Here is a 27,981-nt window from a genome sequence, read left to right on the forward strand (position 1 = left end):
GCTAATAGAACTGTCCTGCTAAAGACAGTGATTATAGTCAAAGATCAGCAAAGAACAGCTAGAAAATCAGACTGGAGCAGCATTATAAACCCCATTATAGACCCATGTAAGGAAGTCAAATACTATGATTAGATTCGGTCCATAAAGTTGAATAAATGCTGCTGAGCTCTTACAAGTCTTTAAACTTTGTGCTGGTGTAGATTTATCAGAGCGACGTTGCTCTGCTGTTCATTGAGCAGCAGGAGACGAGGGGAGCCTGGTGAACAGGTGCACTGAGAACAACAGCGTGGACAGAGGTAGGTGGTCCTTTAATTAGCTTGGTGGACGACTGTATTCTTCACTACTGGTCTACAGGACAGCCTGCTTCAAATGCTACAGATAACACAATATCTGATTGTATTATTATATATAATATTTAAAAGAAATCAGAGATTTTTGCTGAAGCTACTGTATATTCTTGAGCTTATTGTCTTGTTTGTGTGGTCTTTTCTGCCTTCCTCCTTCTCAGTTAGATGTTTAACAAGCTTCTGCATACGCTGAGGGATTCAATCAGAGGTTTTATCTAATTTGCAACTTATGATTACATGTTTCATACTAAATCTGAAAATCAGTGGTTGATATTAATGTCTATGTAGAGGTACTGATGATGATGATATGAAAATGTCATTACCCTGGCTAAATAATTTTGTTTGTGATATTATCCCAATAAAACAAATTGAATGCCTTTCATTGTGTGAGGAAAAATATTTTCAGAGATATATACTGTATATGTATACACATTATTACACCAAAGGTCAGTCCTTCTTTATATAATTCTATATTTATTAAATCAGGCTCTATTTTTCACTGCCCTTCATGACACCGAGCCAGACAGTGAGGAATGTGCGTATTTTTTGCTGCGTGTCTTTTGTAGATATATTACATCTCAAGAGACTTCCTACTGAAAGTGGAGTTCTTGTAGCTATTCTAGAGATGTATTAAATTATTCAAAAGGATCCCCTTATTTCTCAACAAGGCTGCTCTTCATCATGCGCTGAACTCCATTCGACTCATTACCAGACATTTTGGTGATATGGTGATTTGGATGCGGCGCTTGATAAAGAGTCGCTCCACAGCATCTGTGTGACAGCGAGGGCAAAAACGCTGGGAGACGCAGTTGGCTGTGAAACTGTTCGAGGTGTTGTATTTGTGCCGTTTACCACTCGGAGGTTGGCCTCTTGCAGTTTGCGAGCTCTCTCCTCAAGCCTCTTCGCGAGAACAGACAGCTCTGTGTTCTTCCTCCTCAGCCGCCTGACCTTCTCCTCAGTCTCTGGGGCGCTGCTTTTCCGCTAAACACGAGGGAAACAAAAAATAATCATCAGACAATGCCTGCAGCAAATACTAACACAAACAGCAGCAAAGCCAGGCAAAAAAGTTGCAAAAAATAACTATTCCGGATGGCTTATTCAGGGATTCACTGGCAGTTTTGTGTCATCTGTTTGTGTCGTGGAGATTCAGAAGAAGAGACACCTTGATTGAATCTATTTAGAAACTGAACAACAGCAAGTAACAGCACCTAACTGGAACAATGCATGTTAAAAACCTTCCTGTGCACCTGCCCTACTTCCTAGGAAGCCTTCAGTCGGGACTACAAACTCTGTTATTTTTAGACGTACCAGCAGGCCGTTCTCCTCCCTCAGTGTGGAACAAGTCTTCTCCAGCTCATCGAGGGCTCGCAGGAGTTCAGAGTTCTGACGCACCAGGAAGCCATAGTCAGTACCATTCTGAAAAACACAGATTCAGAGTTTACCAACTAATGCACTGGCTTCTAAAAACGAAACATCATGAGTATCTGTATCTATTCCCCACCCAAGAGTGAAACATGGGATCAAGTTTCATTTCTCGAGAGCTTCCCTCAGCCAATGTTTACACAGGGCTATCTATTGATGGTGGCTAACAGATGACAGCCCACTGAAAAGGCTTTTCATTAGACCAACTCAATCACTGCTGGCTCTGCTCTCATGAAGAGCTATGAAGAGAGGGGAGGGAGAGACAGAGCAAGAGACAGATCGCAATACAGAGGATTCAGATTTTTAAAATGAAATTACTTTTTTTTGGTCATCAATCTACACCCTATGTTAACATGCACCTCCTTGCAAATGCTCTTTCAAAGCGGACAGAAGTACCGATTAACTCATCTTCAGGTCTGCGCCTTAAGGCGATGGTGGACATTGCAGCTGTTTGCTTAGAAATAAAGAACTGAGAAAAGCATTAAACTATTTCCTAAAAAATACTTTTCAGACCCAGTGTATATTAAATGGCTGCAGGCAGTTGTCATATACTGAAATACGAGATTTTATTGTGCGTTACACATAATATTAGTAGAGGGACATGCTCAATAAAGCAGCATAGATGTGGTGGCAGACATTCAACGTGGCAGATTGTCAATCTGGTGATTGTCGTCCATGTGGATGAGGAAACCTGGAAGCGGTGGAAACCTCTGATTGGTCTTCAGTTCAATAGCAATGGTGGCACCCTGCCTCTGTGACAGGGATGCACTAAATGAGCCCGAAGGCTCGGAAGTCACAGTAGACCTGGCACACAGGAATGTAACTGGCTGCAGTGAGAGCAGATGGGCAGACAGGGTGAACAGATAAGCTGGAGGGCAGGGTTTGTCCTCAGAGTGAGACACAGACAAACAAAAAAAAAAAGGTAATACTGCCGAGGCGGGTACCTGCGGTTTTGATAGGCAAAGCCAAATTAAAGTGCCTTAAAATTGCATTCTGTCTACCGCACATCAGGGGGCGACAACTCTGGTTGCAAAAAGAAGTCTGATTGTATGAAAATGACCCTACTTCTCTCTTGTTTATTATAAGTAAACATTGTAAACATGAGTTTATGGTCTTAATCTCTAGTCTCAAGTGTTCTTCGATACAGCATGATGTTCATTTAGTAAATTATGATCCATTTAGAGTAAAATAGACCAGAACAGAAGGGATGCTTTAGGGCGGGGCTACCATATGATTGACAGATACCATCACTACCACACTACAATGCTGTAGCTGTAGTTGATCTTGAGTTAGTTTGTTAACAACTTCACACCGGAAGCCAGATGGATCCAGATCCAGTAAGGAGCCGTTCTACTGCTCGAGTTCATCAGATCCACCCGTCACTCCTCCACAATCCAAATATGGTCACTTCCTTCACTGGTTGCAAACATTGCAAGATGGTGATGGCCAAAATGCCAAACTCTGTGGTTCAAAAGCATAGTCCACAAACCAATGGGTCACCATGACTACGTCCACTTCTTACATATTACGTTAAATGATACTGCCTCATGTTAGCCGTTAGTCTGCAAGTCCACCAGCTACTGCAGGATCCAAAGACAGATGCAACAGGAAGTGCCTCAACAGTAGTAGACCACGTAATCTCAGATGGTTCCACATGTGGAACAACTGTAAACCGTCTCCATAATCCTCTTGGGATCTCATTACTAACCTGGACTGGCCCTCTGCCACAATCACACATTTCTAACAGCACAAAAAAAGTGATGTTACATGAAACATCCTGAGGAGTGGTGCGGTCTAAAAATCACGTGAGATTATGTCGTCTTGGTAACTGCAGCTGATGGGCGATCTGGTGGCTCCCTGGAGGGTTTTAATCCCACTCTACCTGTTCTTTAAGTCAACACTAATGACCAGCTGTTTACTGAACCAGCAGCTGAGGCTCCAGTGTGTTCATCTCCCAGTACGTTTGTGATGGTTACACTGGACATCCTGCCTGAATATCTAGTTAATGGAGTACAAACTAGTGCCAGAAATACCATATGTTTCTACAAGACAATACAGAGACTAAATATTTTGAATGAAATCATTGACACATGATCCGGTGAGGAATATAATTTACAAAAAAAAAAGAATAAATTAAAACTGTAGACAGGAAATAAATGATCTGCACAAACTTCCAGAGTAGTAACATTTTACGACGAGTGACACAATGCAGCTATAAAAGAACAATCATTGGCCATGGCTAGACAAGCAGCCCTCTCCTAAAATAACCGCATGTTTAAGTAAATGTCCAATTCGGTCTCAATTAGTTGTGAAAAGCTTGCAGTCAAAGCAAAAACGTGATCACTATTTGACACTGTAGGCAAAAAAAATGCTTCATGGACGACATTTGTAGTCGATAGAGGCATTGACTCAGCAAGTTCATCCTCCTTAAACTTGAGTGATCTCTTTTGGACATATTTTGGCACCTGCTAAGATCCTGTAAGGCACAATGTCATTTAATTATATATAAGCGTGACTGCGCATAAATGTATTGACATAGACGATGTCAAATAGAGACGAAGCTTTAACAACAATAAACATTAAATTTATGTCCATAAGAAGTCCATGAAATCAAGCCTAATTTTTTATACAATATCCGGTCGCAAAAGCCATTCAATCAATTTGCATTCGAACATTCAAACACAGGGTGGAATTTATTTTGAATATGTCACAGGAAACTGACTGAACTGATTGCAATAACAACAATAAAAAATTTTCTGTGTTTTCTCACTTTACAATTTAGTTATTATTAATTAATTAAGTAAGCTGAATAAAAATGTTTGTTTTGGGTCTTAATCTTGATGCTTTGTAGAAACTAAACTCAAATTTATTTAGATTTTTAAAACATGAACAAGAATGTACTATAATTAATCCGTCAATCCACTAATGTCCCTGGTCAGGATCAGCTGCAAAAACCTTAACACTCATTGTGGTCCGGTCCGTGGTTAACATCCAGACACTGACCAACACAATAACCCCATGAAACAGTGTGTGAGAATCTCTCTCCTCACCCTGCTTAGATGATGAATTAGGCCACATAGAGAAGCTGCACACAAAAGTGTATAGCTTGTCCTAAAAGTGTATGAACAGCACTTCATGACCGCTTGCTTTGCTGATGATACATTCATTTATTTAGGGATGCTGCTTATTCGACAGTCTTTGTTTGATTCATCTCTTGTACCGTAATAAGAAAAAGTCAAAATATCTGGTAAATTCGCAAAATCTATTCAAATGTCATGGTTCTTGTTTTCAATATGAAAATGATTGATTGTCATGAAACAATTTACTCCTATCACTAAATATTCCAAAGAAAATGACACTGTACTTGAGCATCAGAAAAAAGTTCTGACATTTATACCAGATAGTGGGAATATAAAGGAACCAGAAAATGAAGTAATCCATATATAGAATGTCCTTTTGAGACACCTGCAGCATGTAGTAATCAGACGTGATCAGAAAGGACACATGCTTTTCTACAACACAAGAATTGTAAAATTAAAGGTTTGGCATCAAGAAGTGTTGCCCAAACTTCATCATCCACACAGTTGACTGTGGCTGCTTCTCTTCCACTACTCTCTTGAAAGATTTCACTGATCTGCCGAAAATTTTTCAGTGGTTTACAAGTTCAGTTGTTATTGTCTTGAAGCGCTGTAAAATCAATATACATTAGGAAAGAAAAAAACACACTATAGCAGTGAGTAAAAACAAATTTAAGCACTTAAAATAGATAAATAGGACCAAGTTCTAAATAAAAACAGTAAGAAAATAAGACGGAGAGTGTCTTGATTGTAACTATGGTGACTATTAAAGAAACAGGAGGTTTGAATCCCAATGGAAAGCTTTTCACATGAAGCAGCAGCACAAAGTGTTGAATTACCAGCACAGCAGCAGACTTCATGACAGCTCTGACAGTAGAGCAAATGGGAGTGGATCAGAAAACAATGAGGCAGTAATCTGTAAGATAACGCTGAGAATAGTAATGAAGACTTTGAACTACAGCAAGTCCTATGTTACACAGGAAAAGTAGCAAAAAAATGAATGGAATACGTATATAAACTGTCTCTAGGTTACTTTATTATTGCTATAGCAAAGAAAAACAAAAGGACACACAACACCACTAAATGTCATTGAAGTGATGCCCAAACACAACTAGGGCTTTGGATTTAAGAGATTTAATGGTGCCTTTACTCAACAGCAAACGCTCTTTAATGCCTCGACGGCTCTCCAATGAATGTTTGTGTCCTTGAGAGTTATTTTGCCATCAGTTAAAGGAGTCGGTCCCAATGTCCCAGCCTTCCTCTGAGGGCGACGATGCAAAAGCCCAATCAATCACCTCAAAAGAAGGCCAGCCGGAGTGAACTCAGCCTCCGCCGCCCTCCATTCGGATTCTAATGATCTTGGAGTGCGTCCACGTCTTGTAATTGTTCCCCGGGAATGACACTGAAATACACCAGAGGCTTTTCTTTAGGCATGAGGTAATGCCGATTTCTTACAGGCTAGAAACTTGCCCCGCATCCTTCTGTTGCTGCCACAGAAAAGGGCTGCAGGTGGTGAGGTCCACTGGAGGCCAGTGTATTAGCATTCAGCCAGCTCTCCTCTCTCGCAGCAGGGCTGTTTTCATATATACGGGCCTGGCTCAGTCAGCGAGGCAGATGTAACTCCGTAGCAGGAGGCCAGGGGTCTCCACACAAACGTCTGTCAGGAGAGCCTGAGCCTTGGGCAGGGCAGACGGGCCTAATGGAGCCGTCTCCCTGCGCTCTGTTTGAATCCGTCTGCAGTCATCGTGAAAAGAAGCAGACAACTGAAGCGAGTGCTGATTATAAAATGCGGGCACACGGGCACACACACACACACACACACACACACACACACACACACACACACACACACACACACACACACACACACACACACACACACACACACACACACAGCGCTTGCTATAATGATAGTGCCTACAGCCTGCAGGTCCTACAACCCATCATCACGTACAATACTTTCAAAGTATTTAATCTTTCACTGTATCAACACCTGTCAATATAGGAAAGTTGATTATTCTATTTGATTGTAAAGATGAGAAATAAAAGTTTTTGTTTGCATTTATAACTTATTAAAAAGAGCTGAAATTAAAAAAAAATGTTTTAACCCTTTGAGATCACGTCGCTGGTCAAATTGTGCACATATTTTAAAAACATATGCCGAAAAAATTACAAAGATAACTATATATTTGGTAAATATTTCACTCAAATTCCAAAATCTTTTTCGTCCTGGAAAACGAAATATGACTCGTGTTTATCAGTAGTACCAACCGATTTCATCAAATATCATGACATCCATCCATATTCTGCATCGGTGAACTTTTGAACAATGAAATCAAATTCCTGCCTGTCTATCCTGTTTCACTCAGAAAAACGTCACCATACGGAAGATAGGTACTCGAAAAATGCATTTCAGATCTCTGGGTCCCCTTTTATAACATTCTCTGGTGCTTTTCCCACCTAAGAAGAGGAGATGAATCACTTTGACTTCATCAGATTCTTCATACAGCGAAGGTTAAACTTTCAGGTGCGTAAAACAGCTTTTCAGACAGAAGCCCTTATCCCATTAACATCAGCAGATTTCAATGTGAGAAGGACACTAATTGAGATAATCGAGCAATGTCGCAGCTTCCACTTGTGAAAGGGACGATGCTAAGTAGACTGAAGGACAAACGATCATCACAGGGCCGTCACAATTTGGCGACACAGTAGGTGGTTCCAGCAGCAACATATGCTACTGGCCTTGTTAGTAAATGCAATGTGCAGGGGAAGGAACAGCGAGGGCAAACCCATCAGCCTCTGCTGCATCTCCCACATCCTGGCTGCCAAGGTGTTTCCTGGCTGTGAGGTCACGGTCGCAGTATCTGCTGATGCTGCAGCGGCCATCCACCAGTGTCAGTGAGAGCCATGTGCTAATACTCAAATGATGGTGGGAACATAGAGAATGAAAATCAGCAACAACTGTGCTATTGCAAAAAAACAAGTGCCTTGTTGCTAAGTCTCCATATCTACAACTTAGCTTAGCTGGCACTGACAAGACTGATCTTTGTGAAGAGAGCAGGCTGAATTGCCTCGTGATTATCTGGGTCAGTTGAAATTTTATGTGTCTCTAAGGATAAATGAAAATGGTTTAGGTTTTCTGGAAATGATGCCCTTGCTTGTGGCATTTTACTGCAAGCTCTGAAGTCGAGAAGCAATCTTCATATTAAATTGGCCACTCTCTGTTTATGACAAGTCTTATTTGGAGCTTATAAAACTGTTCAGAGGATATCAGTACGTGAGGTTAGAAGGAAAAGGCACACAGAATGAGATATAAACAGTTATTGAGTCTAATAAGGAAATAATAAAAAAATGTATGTTTCATTGGCTGAATAGGTCCCTCAAAGCATAAAACAGCGCTAATGCAGTAACAGCTAGATTGAGGCTAAACTTTTCCAAGCTTCAAAGTGTTTTATTAGCATTACCAGTAAATAAAACTAAGCACTATGTGTTGCATTCAAGTTTTTCCAGACTTTCTTGAGGTGACACTGAGAGTTCAACGCACTGGAAAGAGACAAAACACAAGCAAAGGAGGAATCAACGTATCCCACAATTCATCCTGAAAAGTAGTGTACAACCGATGGTTACGAACTGAGCATTATATACCATCATGCACTGCGCTGAAGAAAAAAATGTCATACGGACGAGAGCAGAGAGAGGCCGAAAGACAATATATATTTAATATGAGTTGAGCATCACAACAGAATCCACAAAGGTCTTTGTATTTATTTATTAATTTGGGAAAATATGCTAATTGTCCCCATAGTAAAAACAGCAGCATATACCACTCCTTTCATTCTTACCCTTCACAATAAAAGCCCTAGAGATATATGCGGTATCACTTCTTACAAGAAATTCGCTTAAAATATTTATTTTTCAAAGAAATGTGTCCGTATCTATTACAGACGATCCACCAGCCGCTGACGCGTTTTACTTGTGTGACAGCAGTGACTGGATAGTCCTGATGGTGAGTAATGAGGAGTGAATGAATGAGTGAGTGAATTCAGACACAACCAATATCTGAGTCATGATGCAACTAGAATGTATTAAAAAAAAACCACCTAAACTGACAGAAGATAAAATTCAGTAACTTCATGAGCAACAAACCATGGCAACAGATACCGTGTCCCAGGCATGTGCATCACTTTAAAGTGTCCCCTTGAAACTTCTGTTTTCTGTTGTCTTCTGAACAATTTCACAGCATTTCTGTTTTCTCTCTTCCAGCATTTTTTGGAAATGTGCCGTCAAACTACTGAAGATTTTTTTCTTTTCTTATTGCTCGTGTTTGGCGCTTCCTTAGGTTGCAGTGTGTTGAGCTATCCGGGCCACCGTACTCTTCTCCGTTTCATTTACCCTGACCTACTAAGAATCTCATTCTTATCTGCATTTATGTGAGTAAGCTGCTAAAATTAACATATTGGGGGCTTCTTCCTGATTAATTAAAATATAAAAACACTGTGATATAAGGCAGTATTAATGAGCATATAGTGTATAAGAGTAGAAACGTTGACAATAAATGTAAGTAGAATTGAAAGGAGAAGAGACACAAAGGGGGACTTCAGTTGCCTATCAACAAAGATTCAACTAGATAATTTAATGTTCAATTTATCCGTACATATTCATAAGGTCCCAGAATCAGATTATGCTTTTGTCTGAGCTTTTGTAAGGCGTATGGAAATGTCTAGTCTGGTTTCACAGAAACGCCGACATCAGCATCTTTGGCTGACAGCTAGAAATCCCCCTACTATAAGCCTCTAAGGAGACGGCAAGACAAAAGACACAGACATGCACATGGGCACACGTGCACCTTTTTCTCCCCCAGTGTTAACGCTTTGTTGGACATGATATTTGAAATGTCAGTATTCAAGCAGTTTCATGTCAGCCAAACGGTTTGTATTACAACCACAAGCCAGTCAGTCCCCGGGTCTACTGCGAAAGCAGTACACCAATACACCACTAATTATGGTATTGGAAACTGCATGGAAACCTTTACACCAGTTGAGTCATTGCCAGTGTTCTTCTACAATTCCTACAGAAATAACACAAAGCTTATTCATGGCAAGAACTGAATGGAAGATGATAACACACAGTAGCAACTGAATAAACAAGAGTTACATACATTTCAGTGGGTCTACTGCCTGCACACTTGATCATTATTGTTTGTACTACAATGTGTCTATAATATACTGGGGGCAGCTTCTTAAGAATTAGATTTTTTTTTAAAGAGTCGGGTTACCATACTACATTTTTTACCCGAGCATTTCAGGACACGGCTGATTCATTTTTATAAATGTACAAGCTGCAATCGCTCACTGCTGGGCTTCATTCAGCAGTGTCGCTGAGAGGATTGGCATGAAGGAGGCAATCTGCTGAATCTGGAAATGTGCCTTAATTAATCCAGGCCTTGTCTGCCCCTGGTAATAATGTGAAGGGAAAGGCCTCCTCCCATAGTCGACCCTCAACCAGCTCATTGTTGAAGAACTGACTCCTGAACACTGTTTTAATGACCAGCAGAGGTGAAAACAGAAGACCTATAACAGCAAAGACAGGGAAGGACTGCCCGTTCGCTCATGCGGGTACTAATGAAGCGTTACAATTTAGAGCCAAATCAATGAACCTCTTTATCTCGTCTCCTACAGGACAACAGCAGTGGTTTTCTGATGAGAACGGCTCTGCTGTCAAACATCCTCAAAAGACGTGAAAGAAGTTCAAGGATGAACTTCTGTGCCTTTTCTTCTTCAATAGATAATATAATCTGTAGTCTCTTTGTTTGTTTTACTCTATTGTCACCTATGTATGTTGTGGTTCAACACTCCGCTGCTCGATTGTGCAAAGAATACTTAGACATGTTTGTCTCAAATGCTCGACTACTTATTATTTCATCAGAGATTTGAAGCATTGTAAAACTTGTGGTTAGGAAACAGGGAGGCTGCCGTGTGCAGTGATCTCCAACAAAGCAGAGGAATATCTCTTTAAAAATATAAAAATTCATATGAAAACAACCACAAAGCTGTCTTTGCCCTGAGGTATCTTTATTAACAGCAGCTCTCTCCCTCTACTCATATATAAGTCATGAAGGAGCCCTCTTAAGTGTCCTCTCAAATCCACTCCTGTATTTATCATGACTCTCCCCCTGTGGGGTACCTGACGGTGACAGATTAGGGGGTCTCTCTTGCGTTAGAGAACAAAGGACCATCAGGAGAGACACCCCTTTACTCCCCCCAGGCGTCCAGCAATCTACCTCCACCACCCCTCATACAAACGGGCTCCGGCTGAGGTTGTGCAGTGCCTTTTCCCTTCCATATGTGCATACATTTCACATGCTATCTAGTTATATTCAGGGATGGGGTTCCCAACAATGACACATCATGATGTATTCTCATGAAGCAACGGGCTAATTAATCAGTAAAGACAAAGACTTAAGAAACCAACATGGAAGCCACTGTAACTAAGTTTTAGCATTAACAATGCATGGTAGACGTAACATTTATTATGATAGCTCATCCCATAGGCATTCACATCTTGTGTCCGTTATGATTTGGAACTTCTTTCTAACAAAAGGCACATTTACAACACAGCCGTACTGACAGAGTAATTAAAAGCCATATTAGCACGGCTGCCTCATCATTTTACAGTCCACAAATAAAAATGTCACAATCCCCTGAGCCTCCGAGGGCTTAATAAGGTGTTAGACATGCAGAGAACATCTGGCCTTTTTAAAAAGTCAAAGGATGAACAGAAGGAGGGGTCGCCAGATTATTCCATTTAGTGCAGTGTCAGCAGAAAGAGAGGAGACAGAATGTGGTGGAGATGATTTGTTTCGCCCCCGACCCTCCACGGGTCTAACCCCTGAGAGCTTCAAAAGAATACTATGCTTAATCTTCAGGAAAATTGCATATGGATTAACAAGCCCCCGACCCCCGACCGCCCTCTATAACACAACAGCTTTGTTTGTTGTCTAGCACAAAAGACACACTTACAAAAGGTGAATTAGTGAATCCACTTGAACATTTAAAACCCCATCAGTCATCATAATAAAAAGAGCAAATATTTGGCTTTATTTACCCTCCTATATAAAATGTAAAATAAAATTACAAATTGACTCATGTATTGAAAATTGAATGTCTCCCAAAACACACATCCTGCGTTGGTTCCATAGACTGGATATAAGAAGTGTACTACAGTTTAGAGCCTCGAGTTTGTCATTTTGGCCATTTTTTTGCAACCAGTGAACAGAAGTGACCATATGTGGGCTGCAGAGGAGCTACGGGTCCATAATTCAAAGTAAACTTTACAGCTAAGTGTTGAATTCATCTTAGTAGCTAATTGCATTGGAAGCAGTGTAGCGACGGCAGCAAGGCCATGCTGGCATCCTGTCAACCATAAGGTAGCCATATGCTGCTTTATGATCTATTTGACTCTAAATGGGACCATCATCTACTAAATAGACATCATGCTGTTTGTTTACAATGTGTACTGTGGTAACAAATTAGTAGGGTCATTTTCTCATAGACGTCAATGCAATCAGACCAGAGGAGTCGCCCCCTGATGGCCAACAGATAGAATTCAAATTCAAGACTCTTTAGCTTGGCTTACCTTGACTGGTTGGTTCTTTTGTCAGTATGACACATTGTGTCAGTGTCTTATTCTCATTTAAGTATCGTTGGTAGTATCTGTGTTGTGGATAAAAACTTAAGATAACCGCCTTTGTTAATTAGAGCTTTGATAAAATTAAATTACAAATATGGGCCCACCATTCAGCCAGTTTCATTCCACAGATTGGGCTGACGTCCACAAGATACAATGCACTCAGCCCTGATGGAAGTACATAATATTAATTGAAAAAACCAAATGCATCCAAGCAGCTCCGCAGGGACCATGTCGCCATTCTTGACATTGCCAAAAATCACTCCTCCTACTCCATCACTGTCATCACTGCAGTCTGGCTCAGCCAGCATCTCGTCACCACAAGCTCACTGATAAAGAGCTGGAAAATCCCCCCGGATGTTTCCAGTGAAGAGACTCTCATATTCCCGTATCACCAGTATGGTGCCAACATGTTACTGATTATTAGAACATCGAGCTAGATGACTGAACACTATCGTACTTGTGTTCAGTCACTGAAGTATACAGTATTTGTCCCCTGTTGGCGATGTTACAGTATATTGATTGGATTACATTAAAACTACATTAGCTCTTCAATACATTCAATTAGCATCTCATTTAAAGGTGACGATCAAAACAAAGTACAGTTTGACCTTAAGAACAAACTCTCCATCTACACATTCTCTCTCACACACACACACACACACACACACACACACACACACACACACACACACACACACACACACACAAACCCATTCAAAAGACACCCACCAAGTTCCAGAGGACTCATTCATGCAGCCCTCTATTACAGCGTTCCACAACAAACATATCGCATTTAATAATTGAATGAACATCTGGCAGAGGCACTCCACTAATGAAAGGCCTTAGTGACCTTTTCTTGACATTCAGTGGGTCAAGAAAATGAGTCTCCGTTTCCTCCTCCAGGCAAAAAGCATTTCCCCCATTATGAGGGGGAGGCTATCATTGGTTTAATCTCGCCAGCGGTTTGGGAGCAGGAACAAATCATGCAGAAATGGCACAGACAGCAGAAGGTCCTTCGAGGATGCTTAATATGTTGCTGTCTGGATGCAGGCTGGTGAATGTAAACATGAGGGGGGAGAGCCGGACACGCTCTGTGTGAAACAGGATAGGCCGGCAGGACATGAAGTCGGGAGGGATTTGTTTGGCATATAGCTTACAATCGGCATATATTGTTAAATAGGGACACAATACAGTATGTGATCTAAAAGGGTTAAAAGGGCATTTTTTATTTCAGCTGGACATTAAAGAAGACAAACACTGCAGGTGCAAAAACACAAACAGCTGATGACAGAGCTGCAACACAAACTATTTCCCAACTTTGAAAACCTAACTACTTGCGTGACAACACAATAACTTAGGCTGGGTGTCATAATTTAGGTTTAAGAGAGTTTTAGCAGGAAAAATAGCAACACTTCAATGGTACTTAATTGGTGAAGGATAGGATGAGAAATGACATGTCATAGAAATGTCATGATAATAGGTTTGACTTGATCATAAAAGACTGTAATATAGTACAACATATTAACAACAGATTATCTCAAGTGTTGGAGGATATACTATACTAAAGGGCAGCTGCAGTGGTAAAGATCATTTTCAATACTGCAAAAATCATGGTGTTTGAATGTGGCATACATTTCTATTTTCAACCGTGCTTTAAAAAAAGCTTCAAAGCCTTCCTCACATTTCAGTCTTTGTGGAGTAAATACCTGCTGATCATCAGGATATATTCTGTACATTCCACATACAGTGAAGTGAATGGTGTGGAAGTGATTCACAGTCCTGGCCTTACAGCTGTCAGTGAATGTGACAGCGAACACAACGTCTGATCCCTGTTGCACAGAGAATCTGCACTTCGCTGCAGACAGACAGCAGACAGACAGACAGACATGTTTGTGCTGGGATAGTGAGAGACCAATACTCCAGAGATCCCCCTCACTGCTCCATCAATTATTCACAAGTCATACAACATAGACGGCCAATAAAACACATTCATATGTGCACAAACGCACACACACAGACACACATTATAATTTAATCATTGTTGCTGTTTGCTGCTTTTGTTTATATTGTAAACTGAATATATTTGGAGGAGGGTGTTGATTTGGGTCTATTTGTCACTATTTTTTGATGTTTTGCATGCTCAATGATTATAATAATTATAAATAATCAACAGATGAATCGATAGTGAAAGTAATTGTTAGTTGCAGCCCCACGTTTAAAAACTGAGGGTTTTAAAGTCATGCTTTCTTTAAAAAAATATATATGTTAAATTGCCCAAATTACATAATTTATCACAGCAAGAAGCTGTAAAAAATATATATATTTAAGTAAAGGTAAATAAGATGACTCACAATTCATAGACTTGGGCAATATGTCATGAATACATCATGAGATGTGTGATTAATATCAGTAGATTACAGGCAAAGTAATGGTTAAATCACACACCGCTCCACTTTCAGTTCTCCGGTACAAACTAGGTCTAGGTCAGAGCGTTACAGTCCAACACTCAACCCTCTGCATTTAGTAACAGATCAGTACCAACACTCAATTTCAATACTGCCGTCACCGCACTAGCTCTCCAGGATTTTTGGTGACCAGCAATTATGTCAACATGTCATTCCTACGGCTATGGAATGACAGTAAATAATAAAAGCCGACAGTATATTTACAGGCTGTAAAACTGCTGCTGACAGCAGATTGAGCAACTGTTATGTTTTGTTTAACCGAATTAGCTGAGGTGAAGACATTATGATGCTGCGTTATGATGAAGTATAATAACATGGTTACTGACAACTTTTCTTAACTGCATCCACGATGCAGCAGGTCTTTGCACTGCGCCTGACATTAAGCCTTTGGAGCATCTGGATGAGCTGACGCACAGCATGCTACGGGGGTTAGGGTGTAATATATTCATATAATGTACATAATATCACTGAAAATGAGGCGACTGTGGCTCAGAGGTAGAGCAATAAATCCTCCAATCGGAAGATTCACGGCCCCTCCAGTGTCCTTGGGTAAAAATGAGTGTAAACGCTGTTAAAAACACTAAAATATAAATTATCCTTACCCTTCAAATTAATGCAAAGAAATGCTGCCAAATGATGGTGTGCAGCATTTAGTATGTTGTCATTATAGAGGCTGAATTTCACCCAGCACTCCCAACTCTGGCTGATTTCCAGCATCCCCGGGTAAAGCTATTCTTGTGTGCAGAGGACCCCAAATATAAACAGAGTGGCTTCAGCACTTTAACAAAACTGAAACATGCGTGCACATTCTCCAAAGTCAAAAAGCCCAACCAGGTATTCCTAAAGACTACAGATTAACTGTTTACAGTGTCAATCCGGAGGGGGAGGTGTTGAGGAAAACAGGGTTTTTGTTTGTGCATCACCTCTTTGCAGCTCCATTTGGAACTCAGAGGGTGTAAACCGTCATTAGAGTGGCAGCCATATGGTATCCAGACAGGTGTTTAAGAGCTGGCATCACAGAGGACCACACAGTCAACGAGCTGATGGGCCTTCAGGGGAATCATGATCTCTCGTCCATGAAATGGAAAGACTGACAACTGCTTTGTGTAATTCTCGCTGGCTGTCGATGACAGATGCAACTTTGACCACTAGAATAGTCAAACCAGACACAGAACATCAACATCATCCCGTCATGACACACATCAGCCACAGCACAGGGACGTTGACTGAATGAATGAGCAAAAGGGAGCAAATGGGTCATTCCGTGTCATTTCATCAAATTTCTGAAAATCTTCCCACCTGACCATCTCAGAATGTCCTGAAAAGATTCAAGTACAAAGACACACTTGTTACTAGGACAAATCCAAAATATTAGGTCTCTACTGTCAACAGTTTTCTCATGAAACATCATTGAATGAAGGGTAGTTTAGACGGTTTTTGGCATCATGCTCTGAAAAGCCATTTTTAAACAGCAATATCTGGAAAACTATCTCACCTGTGGCCTTCAAATTTTCTACAGTGTATATCTGTTACTAATAGCCTCCAGACATGAAATATCAGGGGTGTAGCTCAATGATAACCTAGTATGGTAGGTACTTAAAATTAGGCTTTTTGAAATAAAGTAGTACATTTGAGGAAACTGTTGACAGTAGAGACCTAATATTTTGGATGTGTCCTAGTAACAAGTGTGTCTTTGTACTCAAATTTTTTCAAGACATTCTGAGATGGTCAGGTGGGAGGCATTTGATGAAATGACACGGAATGACCCAAATATAAAATAAAACATAGACCTGTCCAAATTCTAGCCAAGTTTATATACTATATATGTTTATAGTAAGTATATTCACATCAACACAGAAGCTACACACAACAGATGTGCAGCACCAAAACTACAGTGACCCTCTTGTATATCAGGTCAATTATAGTGGGAGAGTGTCGACTGCAAAGTTTGTTTTTAGTATACAAATCTGTTCAAAAACTCACCAGGCTTTGTGTGAGAACCCATGTACACAGCAACAGTCACCAGAATGATCAAGTAAATTATGAATCACTACTTCTCCCATGACCAACCTCTCCACACCTCTCACACATCCTCTCAGTTTAATCAACGTTCAGCTTTACGTGGCTACAACACACGGATTAACGTTCTGCTCTGCGGGCCACACTGATTATCACATATGGGCTACAGTTGTACCCACTTACCTTCTGCTGTACAATACCTGCTCTGCCTCTTACACCAATGCTGTACTCTACAAGGATTACAGAGATTCATTATATTCTTATAAAAATGCATTCTGCTTTACACACATTGTCATCAATTCTGGGTGGAACTGTTAAGAAAACCAAAAGGAGCACTGGGGTACCCCCCTCTGCAAATAATGGCTTCATTATGAACAATAATCAAAGAGTGACAGCCCCGTGCCAACCCCCACTGCTCTGAAATGGCCACATAATCTACCTTAATGCATCATTTGATGGTCTCTCTCTCTCAGCTTCCGTGGCCACAGTTCTTCTCTCATGTTGTGTGTTGACAGTTCATTAGGGGTTTTTAATTACGCTGCGATTGTGATTGGGTAATGAAGTGGTGGGGGTGGGGGAGACAGCAGGCAATGTTGCACACAGATACCCTGTTTAAATGACGAAATTCTGCCTCAACCAAGGATTCACTCTACCCACCAAACAAAGGAAATACAGGGCTAAAGTTTCATTATGAATTGATGATTGAAAACATTGTAGTAGTACAGGGAAAAATGTGTCAGAAAAATGCTTACTATGAGCTGGAATTCCTATACAAGCAATGTTTCGAATAAAGTAATAAGCTAACTCCAAAATGAGCTGATATGTTGATGGTGCTGAGAAACAAGTAAGCCTATTTCCATAACTTTTTGTTTGCTGTTCATGGTGGCTAAAATGTTGCTGACATTCTGATGTCAAACAAACAAGTGAACACAACGGGCAACATTGAGGACAGCAAAACTGATTGAGGTCAATAACAGAAGTCAATAACATAAGAATAACATAAGAATGATTGAGGTCCTCCATATATCGTATGATAAGTTGATAGTATAATTATGGTGAAAGGCTTATATGTGGCAGATTAACAAGCTTCAAATTGATTTAGTTTCCATCATGTGTTGCTCTTCACAGTGTAGGATGCAGACATCATACAAGTTTTTACCCAAGGCAATATCTGCAACCGTTATACTGTATATGCCAACAGTGTTTAGACCAGTTACATCATCTACTCTCATTCAATTATTCCAGATGTTAAAAACAATATCCTGGCCTTTTTTTGTTACTGGTTTATTCAAATATTTATTTTGTTAGCTGGGAGTTGTTCATGAGAGTGATGTAGAAGCTATGAACTTCCACCAGACACATGGAAATGTAATGGGCTTCCTATTGATTTTGAATTGGCTACCATTAAGTGGATCTTCTGTGTTAACAGGAGAGGCAGAGGTGTGAAAATAGGGACAAGGTCACAACAGGTCAGGATCATACATACAGGCCCTCTGGTTTCGTGTAATCCAAAACAACTAATAATCAAATATCTAAAATGTTTTCTGTATATTCCTGTCACTTTAAGATTCCTCTGCTTTATATATTTAAACCAGACAATATAGTATAGCCTGCAATGTAAAAACCAAAACAATAGTTTAAATAATGGGTTGAAAACCATCAAAATTATTATATAGTACACAATGTCTGCTACTCTCTCATCACCTCACATCTCCAGGCCACAAAATAAGGTACTGGACCCAACACATGTTCCATACTCACCTTTCGTATGCCTTCCACTTCAAAACCATTGAGGTTTGCATAAAGTGAGTGGTGCCGTTTCCCTAGCAATGACGTTGTAGTGATGTTAGCAATGGTTGGGACTGCCTTGTCCAAGAGCCCATGTTGCTTATTATCCTGCTCTTCTGACCCCCTCAAATCCTGCTGTTGTTGCCCAAGAGCTTCAGCCACCTCACGGCTCTCCATGTCTGTGTGTGCCGGCGCAGACTCGGGCTGCTCAGGCCGAGTGCACAGGTCATACATCACTCTCCGTCACCGTCAAACAGCTCGGATGGGATCAATGGGAATGATATAAATGAGGTGCCCAGCCAGGACCGAGCCATCGCAGGCTTTTCATTTGCTGGAGGATGAAAAACCTGCGACTACACGGATCAGCTGTGGCAGGTCGTCTTGAAAATGAGAAAGATGTCACTGCCTTCCCGTTCGCAAGCAGGGGTGCTTTGTTTTTTGCACAGCTAGGGAGTAGTGTCTGTTATTGCCATGGCTGTCGAAAACGACACACAGAACCTCAAATTTGCAAAAGAGGGAGTTTCAGCTGACAAATACGGCACGAGTGAAGTTCCTTGCCTGAAATCTGTTTGAGCAAAAGTCTGTATGTCTCATCCAAGACAAACCCGGTCACAGATAAATCAGGAGTTGTAAAGTACCTCCTCTCTCTTTCTGCTTTGTGACGTCTTCCAAAATGAGGACAATCAGCTCCAAAGGGATCTTACATATTATCGGCCTTGGCTTGAGAAGGAAATTCAATGAATGTCATCGTCCCTGTAGCATTCTTAAGCCCTCTGCGGTTAGTATTCGTCACAGTGCAGCATTCACATTCAGAGTCCGGCTCACGGCTCTGACAGAGACCGTTTCTTCATACCTTACTGCGACCGTCTGACAGGGATTCAGTCATAAGTACGTGTCCAGAAAAAGGGAAAAACAATGGAAAGTCCACTCTACGTCACGCTGAAACGGCGCATGGAGGCCCGACTGAAATAGAAAACAAGACGTGCGATGGAGGAAAAAAAAAAAAGAGGAGAAGGATCTAACTAACAGGTCTCCGCTCCAGTCCCCGTTCTCTCAGGGAGGCTGAGATGTGGGTGGCATGTTGACTCTCCAGCTGCGAGTCGGTCCCCATTGATGCCGCTGTGTCGACCAGATGCAATAAGACTCGACAGGCTGGTTAATCCCATGTTGGTTTCAGCACCATAAAGGTGAAGAAAGAGGACGAAAGGAAATATGTATGTGTGTGTGTCTGTGTGTGAGTGTAAGACGGCGAGTGTCGTTGAGAGGAGGGGGTAGGGAGGACTGCTCCCATCGTCCTATCACAAAAAGGCAGGCTTAGAGACGGGGCCCAATCATTACCGCGACTGGAGCTCGTTTCCATGGAGATGACGCTGGAATGATGTTGGCTGCCTCTTGAACAATCAATAGGCAGTACACACTGCAACACGGGGAGGCTGCAGGAGGCAGGCAGAGGAACAAGTGTGTCATGTCCAGAATAAATGTGATGTTTTACTGCACTTGTGCTCGAGAGAAACAAACAAGATGCCAACAAGGTACCGAATGTCGGTTTACAAATAAACTCGTCATTTTACCATAGTACCCTCCTCTTTGCTACAGGACGTAAAAAGGCTCGCGAACGTGTTCACCCCACTTGGCATCTTTCTTATTTTCTTGCCTTATGACCTGGAATTAAAATAGAATTTTATTTGGAGTTTTTGTAATGGATCTACACAACATTGTTAAAATTGGTGGCGTGAACATACATACGCGCACCACTTTTCAGTTTGTTTTTTTATTAAATAATTTTTTTAAAACCAAGATTTTTTTTCATTTCAATTTAAAAAAAAATTATATGTCCGCTACAAAAGAAAATAAGAAAAATGCCAAGGGGGGTGAATACTTTTGCAAAGCACTGTACTATCAGGTGCTCCACCTAATTGTCTATCAAATGAGCAAAGCAGCTCAATAAATCGCTAAACAAGCAATGGCCTGAATACGGGCTGGGAGGAGGGTTTGATATTTGGGATGGCTCCTGGTTACGTCCTCATTCAGCCTTGACAAAATATACATTGTTTGAAAGCACAAAGCCTCACAATTCTATGTGGGTAATCCATTTTAAATTCACAATATGAAAGTGGTAGTCGATTATTTTACATAGGCATGTACACAGAACACTAAAGAAATACAATTTAAAAAAATATTTAAAAAGGGGGAATAAAAACCCCTTACATTTGTACCATGTTGGTCGCTGTAAATTTGTTTCACTATCACTGGGACTATTTCTGATTATTATTTTTTATTTTTAGCAGAGACCAAGATCATGACTATAATCACAAGGATTCAAGAACAGGACACCTTGTTGTTTTGGGTGCCACAAGGGGGGCATTTGTTAAATAATCAAATAGAATAGAAGCCTTGAGATGCTTTAAAGCAGCGACTTCAACATGGCGTCTGCCACTGAGCAACGTCTGTGTTTAGTATTTATAAATGGCAGCCATTGTTGTGCAACTCTACCGCCATATGTACCGGCTACGTAAGATTATATTAGCAACTTGTACCACACACTGCAGGCTGCTGCAATCCTTCTACTCCATCTCATCATTAAGTAGTTAAACTGAGCAGGTTTTAGCTTAGAGTGGAGGGAATGGCAAGCAAAATGTACCCCCATTTAATGTCTGTACATCTCACTGCATGGTACTCATTGGGATTGTATTCAAACTGTCTGCTGTGACCGAACATATGCAGCAGAAAAACTGAAGTTTGAAATAACACTGACAAAGAAACCGTCATGTTATGGTAAACAACCCACTTATAAGGTCCGTTTTGGTGCAGATACTGATCTGGCGTATTGGATCAGTGTTTCCCTGGTGACAAGTTGAAAAAAATTCAACAATCAATCATCAACTCGGGCGGAAAATAGCCATGTCATGTTCACGAGCGTGGCCTTGACGGTGGCTTAGCTGCTGTCATGTTCCCATTGGCAAACCTGGTGACGGAGACCGCTTGGTATCTGAAAGTACCTTTAGGATCATTATTGTTTACGCACTACGATTGGACACAATACATACTGTAAAGCAATAGAGGTACAGATTTTACTATACCACTTTAAATGGATAATATATAGCTGGTGCTTTAAGGCCAATGTGGGCATGTTGCACTGTCTATATAAAATAGCGTATATCAAGGTCTAAGATTTCATAGCCCACAACTAATAAACAATGTTTACATATTCAATTCCTCTACGACAGGTCAACATTTACTTAAACTGGTTTGTTGCAGACACAAAGCTTGCTGATTCTTTAGAGCATCACTGCTTTGAACAACAGTCTACCTTCTGTTCCTTCAAGATCACTGTAAGAAAACCCACACATTTTCACATCGTCCCATGCCTACTGATATGGATGTACATTATGTGCATCAAAGGGGTTGATTTTCCACAGACAGAAAGGTTAAACAATTAAGAGCCTCGACTATGGATCACAACCACAGAAATGAGCTTCTTACTTTCCCCTAACGCTGCATTTCACAGCTTAAGTATATTCCCTTATTAATTCCAGTGTGCTCACGAGACCATGACTTTAGACTGGTAAAGACTGAACCCAAACCTGCTGATGTGAACTCTGAACGCTATTTCTGTTCCGCTTCAGCTCCTTTAATAACAACAAATAATGTGTAAGGGAACAGAGGTGCTCTCAGGAAAACAACCAACAGAGAACAAAACATGTGCGATTACTGTTGCACACATGGTCACTGCCACCATGTTGTACACAGCATACACACAGTAAAATGTAAAACAAAGGAAAGCATCCAGTCAGCGTAACCAAGTGTCAAACACCATTAAGCTCTACGCAGAAATGAGCTGCAGTCAGGTTCATCATGGCTCAGTGAGATTGACTTCCTGTCATCAAACTGACATATTTTGACAAAGTCTCCCTGTCTGCATGTCACGAGACTGAAGAACCGGCTGCTGGTCGAATATGTCTCACATGAAATGTTCTCCATTAAATCAGGACAAGGAGGAAAACTCTGAAAGATAATTTAATATTCAGCAAAAAAAGAAAAAGAAAGAGCAGTATCACCAGACCTATCAGATGTATTACAAGACCTATCAGATAGAAAGAATATATCACCAGACCTATCAGATATAAAGAACGTATTACAAGACCGATCAGATATAAAGGGAGTATTACAAGACCTTTCAGATAGAAAGGATATATCACCAGACCTATCAGATGTATTACAAGACCTATCAGATAGAAAGAATATATCACCAGACCTATCAGATACAACAGATTGCAATCAAAAAGAAATCCCGAAGCACCGAGCGATTCTTTATTCTCACACAATATAAATAATGGCTTTTCTTTGTTTTATCCCAACACAGTTTAGTTTTCTTGAGGAAAAGATTTCCGATTTAAGCTAAATTTTATAGTAATAGTGGTTTTGAAAGTCACAAAAGCCTATTTAACATTTACCTTTATACATTTACATTTATAATATATTTTATGATATTTCATTTCGTGAATTGCATAGGTGCAATTTGTCATTCAAATACATTATCCTATTTAATCTTCAATAACGTTTTCATAGCACAAACAGGTTATTTTGAAAATCAAAAAAAGCTTGCAGACCAGAATAACTTTTTGTGTTATAAACAAATATACGAAAGTGAATTATAGCAGATAGAGCATATCAACACTGACATGAATAATGGAAAGAGACGTGAGACCATTCTCGTTTTAAATTGGATTCCCATTCTGACGCCTTTAAAATATTGACTTTGCCCTGCTGCCAGGAGCTGTGATAACAAGGCAGGACCATGCAAGAAATATGAGGTTTGGCATGCAGGCAAAGCTGTTTAGACACAGTCAGGAGCTCTGATTAATTATTCAATTTCTGCACTATGAAAACATGAATCCAAAATTTAAGAGACAGAAACACTGACCCACTTCTGCCACTCCGAGAGGCATAAGCAGATCCCCCCACATGTGCTAACCCCTCCTCTCTGCTCACATCCTCACAGCTCTTCTTCTCTGACAACATTAACGTTGATTTAACACCAGTCATATTACATTTTTGTTTTAACATATAACAGTAACTAAAACAGGTTGCAACATTATCTTGGGTTGGTTCTCTGTTGTACAAGAGTGAAACCTAATTGCTAAATGGTTCTCATTTTTTGCTACAAAAAGCAAATCTCCATCTAACTGCTGCTGGCTCTGCACCACCATTTACTAAAGACCAGACACTAAGCTCAGTTCAAATAGGAGGGAATTATTTGACAGTTACATACCGACTTCACTTGATTTAGGCTAATTATATGCAAAAAGTCAGGGCTATCCTCGAACAAAGAAATTCTTAGTCAACTACAAGTTTGTCAACTAATCAATTAGTTAATTTAACAAACTGTGTAAAAACTGAGTTTCTCCACAAACAATCACAAGTTCAACTTTAAATGTTGTGTCTACCAGAGATCATTCAGCATGAAAAAAACATTAAAAAAAAGGAATAATCAACTAAAAATGACCAAAATGGCCAATTCCTCGACTAAGAGGGAGCAGTCCTGCAAAAACCACTACTAGTAAGAAGACAGAGAGGTGGCTATGATAGCCAAGGGGTTCATGCCTCAGGTGTTTTGTATATAACATGGACTCAGTGGTCAGACAGGATTTTACCCCATTGGTATAAAAATCTACTGATAAAAGTTTGTCATTTATTTGCAAGATTTGTTATGCTATGTTCTGTGATGACGCTGTAGCTTTTACATTAATAATAAATATGTGTTTTGATTATCATGGGGTCAGTAGTTCAGTTTCTGTTGTTTCCTTCCTAAGCCAAGGTCTAAATATATATAGTATATGACTAAATTCCATGAAATCATAAAAACATTCCAATATTAAATGTAAGATTATGATACAGAGGATTGTTGACAAAAGACATTACACTTCTATTCCAAAACCACTACCAACATACTTTGTAATATATGTAATTGAACACCTATTTTGTTTCTGAGTTAAAGTTATAAGAGGAAACACTAGCAATACTTTACTTGCTCTCGACTTATTTTAGGAACCATGTGTGGTATTTGGAAATATGAAAATAGCTTACCTCCATGTTTCCGTCCATGCATTTGGAGGGCGGTGACTTGTCTGACCCAGAGGACTCGGTGCAGCAGGGGGGCTGGTGGTCCCAGCCTGCATGGGGAGCGTTGTGAGGGTGACAAATTTCCAGAGAGCCCCTCCGACAGGTGTCCACGACTGCGGTGGTGGTGCAGGGGTCCGCTGCACAGAAGGTCCCCCCTAAAGGCTGCTCTCGCCGATCTGGTTTGGTTTTCTTCTTCTGTGAGTGGGAAGCAGTCTGGGATCTCTGTGGCAAGGCCCTGGAGTTGGTTAGGAGAGGCTTTGTCTGACAGGACTTACTGCTGTCTCCCTGAGTTCTGGAGAGACTGGGGTGTCCGGCCCTTTGCCTCCCTTGCAACAGTCCATGGGTCTCTAGCAGGCGGCAGAGGAAGATGGCCTTTTCTAGCTCCAATTCCTGCCTGTTTTGCAATTTATAGACTGCCTGCTTACCATTAACCTTCTCATACAGAGTCAGCAGCAACTTCTCCAGATGCGTATACGTTTCTCCTGTGCACAAACAGAAAGCTTTTTTCTCTGCGGACTCAACTTCTGTGTATCGTCCACCGTCTTTAATGCCCACCTCCTTCCCCGGCAGACGCTGGGATCTGTTAGCGTGCCTGTCCTTTTGACACCCTCGCCTGGCTGCCTGCTCCCTCACAGCCTTCTGCTGTTCCCTCTCCGCTTCTTCCCGCAGGTGCCGAAGCTCCACAGAGAGGTGTCCACGGGCCGACTGTGCTTGCTTCTTCTCTGCTTCCCAATCAGCACGCAGCCTCTCCAGCTCGTGTCCATAGTCCGTCTGGCCCTGGCATGCTTTCTTGGATGAGAGTGCCAGAGGGTTATCCCTGTCTTCCCTCATTATGATACTGTCACAGCACGACATGCGAAGAACGGCGAGATGTATTCATTTCTAAAGAGAGGCCATGCATCAGAAGTGAGAAGAGGTGCAGGTGGATGATGGGTGGTTATCATGCAGCATGCAATTATCACACTGGATCACTGGAAAGATGAGACAGTGGAGGAATGGTCAGGTATGATTTAGAGGAATGTAGTTACAAGAAGTGCAATGTTTCAGGCATGGTGAGAGCGATTATTTCAGTATTGATCATCTCTGTTAGAGAGAGGATTCAGGGAAAAAAGGACAGCACTCAGAAGCTCTTTATGAAAGCAAGCACAATGATTTTTGGTGTAAACCCTCCCTTTGCATCAACGAGCAAAGAAATATGTGTCAATAGCTGCCTGCTTTGGCTATGAGAAGTTCAACATGCACACAATTCAATAGTCTGCATGGCATAAAGGTTCATTACAGACGCTTCACCAAGCAAATTATGATCGTATTTATACCTAATCTAATCTAATCCTGACATAAGGAACACATGTCCAGACCGACCCACATTTAAAAACAAAACAACACGAGGTAGATGATGGAGATTATGTAGGGGGATGCAACAAGTGAGCGTCCAATGAGAAGCAGTGAACCGTTAGCTGTCATGACTGTCACCTTAGCCAATTATACTCATCACTAGCTCAACTTAGCTCACCGGTGGTTCATGTTACAGAGGATGGGGCACTTCGGGCTAATTAACTAGCATACTGCAACAAGCTATCACCGTTATACTGTTCAAGTAGCTGCTGCTAAAGTAGTCAACGCTATGTAATAACGTCAACAACAGTTTAGTACATCAGAGCTGGACCAAGTCCTGACCACTAGCTACCACGTCCTGTTAGCCGGTGCTAGCTTACCGTTAAGTTTTCTCGCCACAACTTGTAACTAACTCACCTCCCGGCGGACTCAGCTCTCATGTCTAACTTTTCATCAATGGAGTCATCCTCTTTCAACAGAGGGTCGCTCGTCGGCGTCAAAACTAGCCGTCTGACAACACGGAAGTTGTAAACGTGAGTTGTTAAAGGTCCACAGAGCCACGGAAGGAGAGGTTTGTTTATCTGCGAGGCATCAGTGTCACACGCGCAGTCTGTGCCCAGCGTCATTGTGCTGGCCCGTCCAGGCACAGTGCTGCCTTCACGTACCCGGTCTCACCACGTAAACACCAGCTGCGATTCCTGGCGACTTGTCGCCGTTTGGTGTAGCAAAACAACATTTTAATATGAATTTCAAAAGTCAGAGGTTGATGGAATTACATTGTCGTGCAACAACGACAACGAGGAGAGTATTGTGTATCGGATATGTAATCAAAACATTTCAGCAACTAATCTTTATTGGCTCTATCCATCTTCATAATTCCTTCTAAATGTAATTTATTCTACTCCTAAACTTCTTAGTTAATACAGAAAGTTCCGCCTTAAGTGAATGCATTTACACATTTGCTGGATAGTTACCGACACTCCATGAAGGCAACGTACTTGTGTACCAGCCAACTTGCGTGAGATGGATGACCACTAGTGGCTACATGCTGCAAGTGCAGAGTAGTTAAGTCAGTAAATTTGCCTAGATTATGGTGCGCGGTTCAGAGGGGTCATTGTATTGGAATTCTATTGTTACTTAAAAACAAAACAACACTGACAGTACACAACTTATATTAATATCTTGTCATGATAAATGAATGCTCATTTGGAGGGTTAAAAGCATTGTGCTGTGGAGAAGAAACCAATCTTATGAAACCAGTATGAAGTAATTATGTCCTATGGGGAACAATTTGATTGTATGACACTGTCTATTGAAAGAAAACACAACTCCTGCAAAGTAAACCTTCTTCAGCAGTTGTTTACATTTGTCACCCCTTCCCTATAATGTCTCAGTGCAATGTCATGTGTCCTCACAGTGTGTGCACGTGTCTTATATCACTGACAAGACAGCCCTTGTGTCACAATTTTGGATAAATAGCAAACAGGAAGTAGGAAAGGAACAGATGCAGAAAAAGGAAGGCTGGGCTTAAAGTAACTGTTGAAAATACCCATGCTATCAAACTAGTATACTAGAAAATATTGATATATGTCTCAATGCATAATAGGTTAATTGAACTATTGCCTGGAATGTGGATGAGGTCAGGTGTTGGTAGCGGGGGGCGGGCACAAAAACTTGCGTTCAGTTTCCAAAAGCCTTCAAATAATTTACAGGAAG

General features: G+C 41.0%; 1 protein-coding gene across 2 annotated transcripts in view; it reads right to left on the reverse strand.

The window, feature by feature from the left end:
- tspoap1 (TSPO associated protein 1) overlaps positions 1 to 26,860 on the reverse strand; it is a 63,491-nt gene extending 36,631 nt beyond the window's left edge. For both annotated transcript variants that reach the window (XM_084028113.1, XM_084028112.1), the window contains exons 1-4: positions 26,683 to 26,860; positions 24,895 to 25,901; positions 1,656 to 1,763; positions 1,200 to 1,328 (exon numbers count right to left, since the gene is read on the reverse strand). In XM_084028113.1, coding sequence (XP_083884239.1) covers positions 1,200 to 1,328; positions 1,656 to 1,763; positions 24,895 to 25,785 — 1,128 coding nt within the window. In that variant the 5' untranslated portion in view covers positions 25,786 to 25,901; positions 26,683 to 26,860. The remainder of the gene's footprint in view (positions 1 to 1,199; positions 1,329 to 1,655; positions 1,764 to 24,894; positions 25,902 to 26,682) is intronic.
- Positions 26,861 to 27,981: the final 1,121 nt, after the last annotated feature.

Source organism: Eutrigla gurnardus (genome assembly GCF_963514095.1).
Source record: "Eutrigla gurnardus genome assembly, chromosome: 15".
Lineage (NCBI taxonomy): Eukaryota > Metazoa > Chordata > Actinopteri > Perciformes > Triglidae > Eutrigla > Eutrigla gurnardus.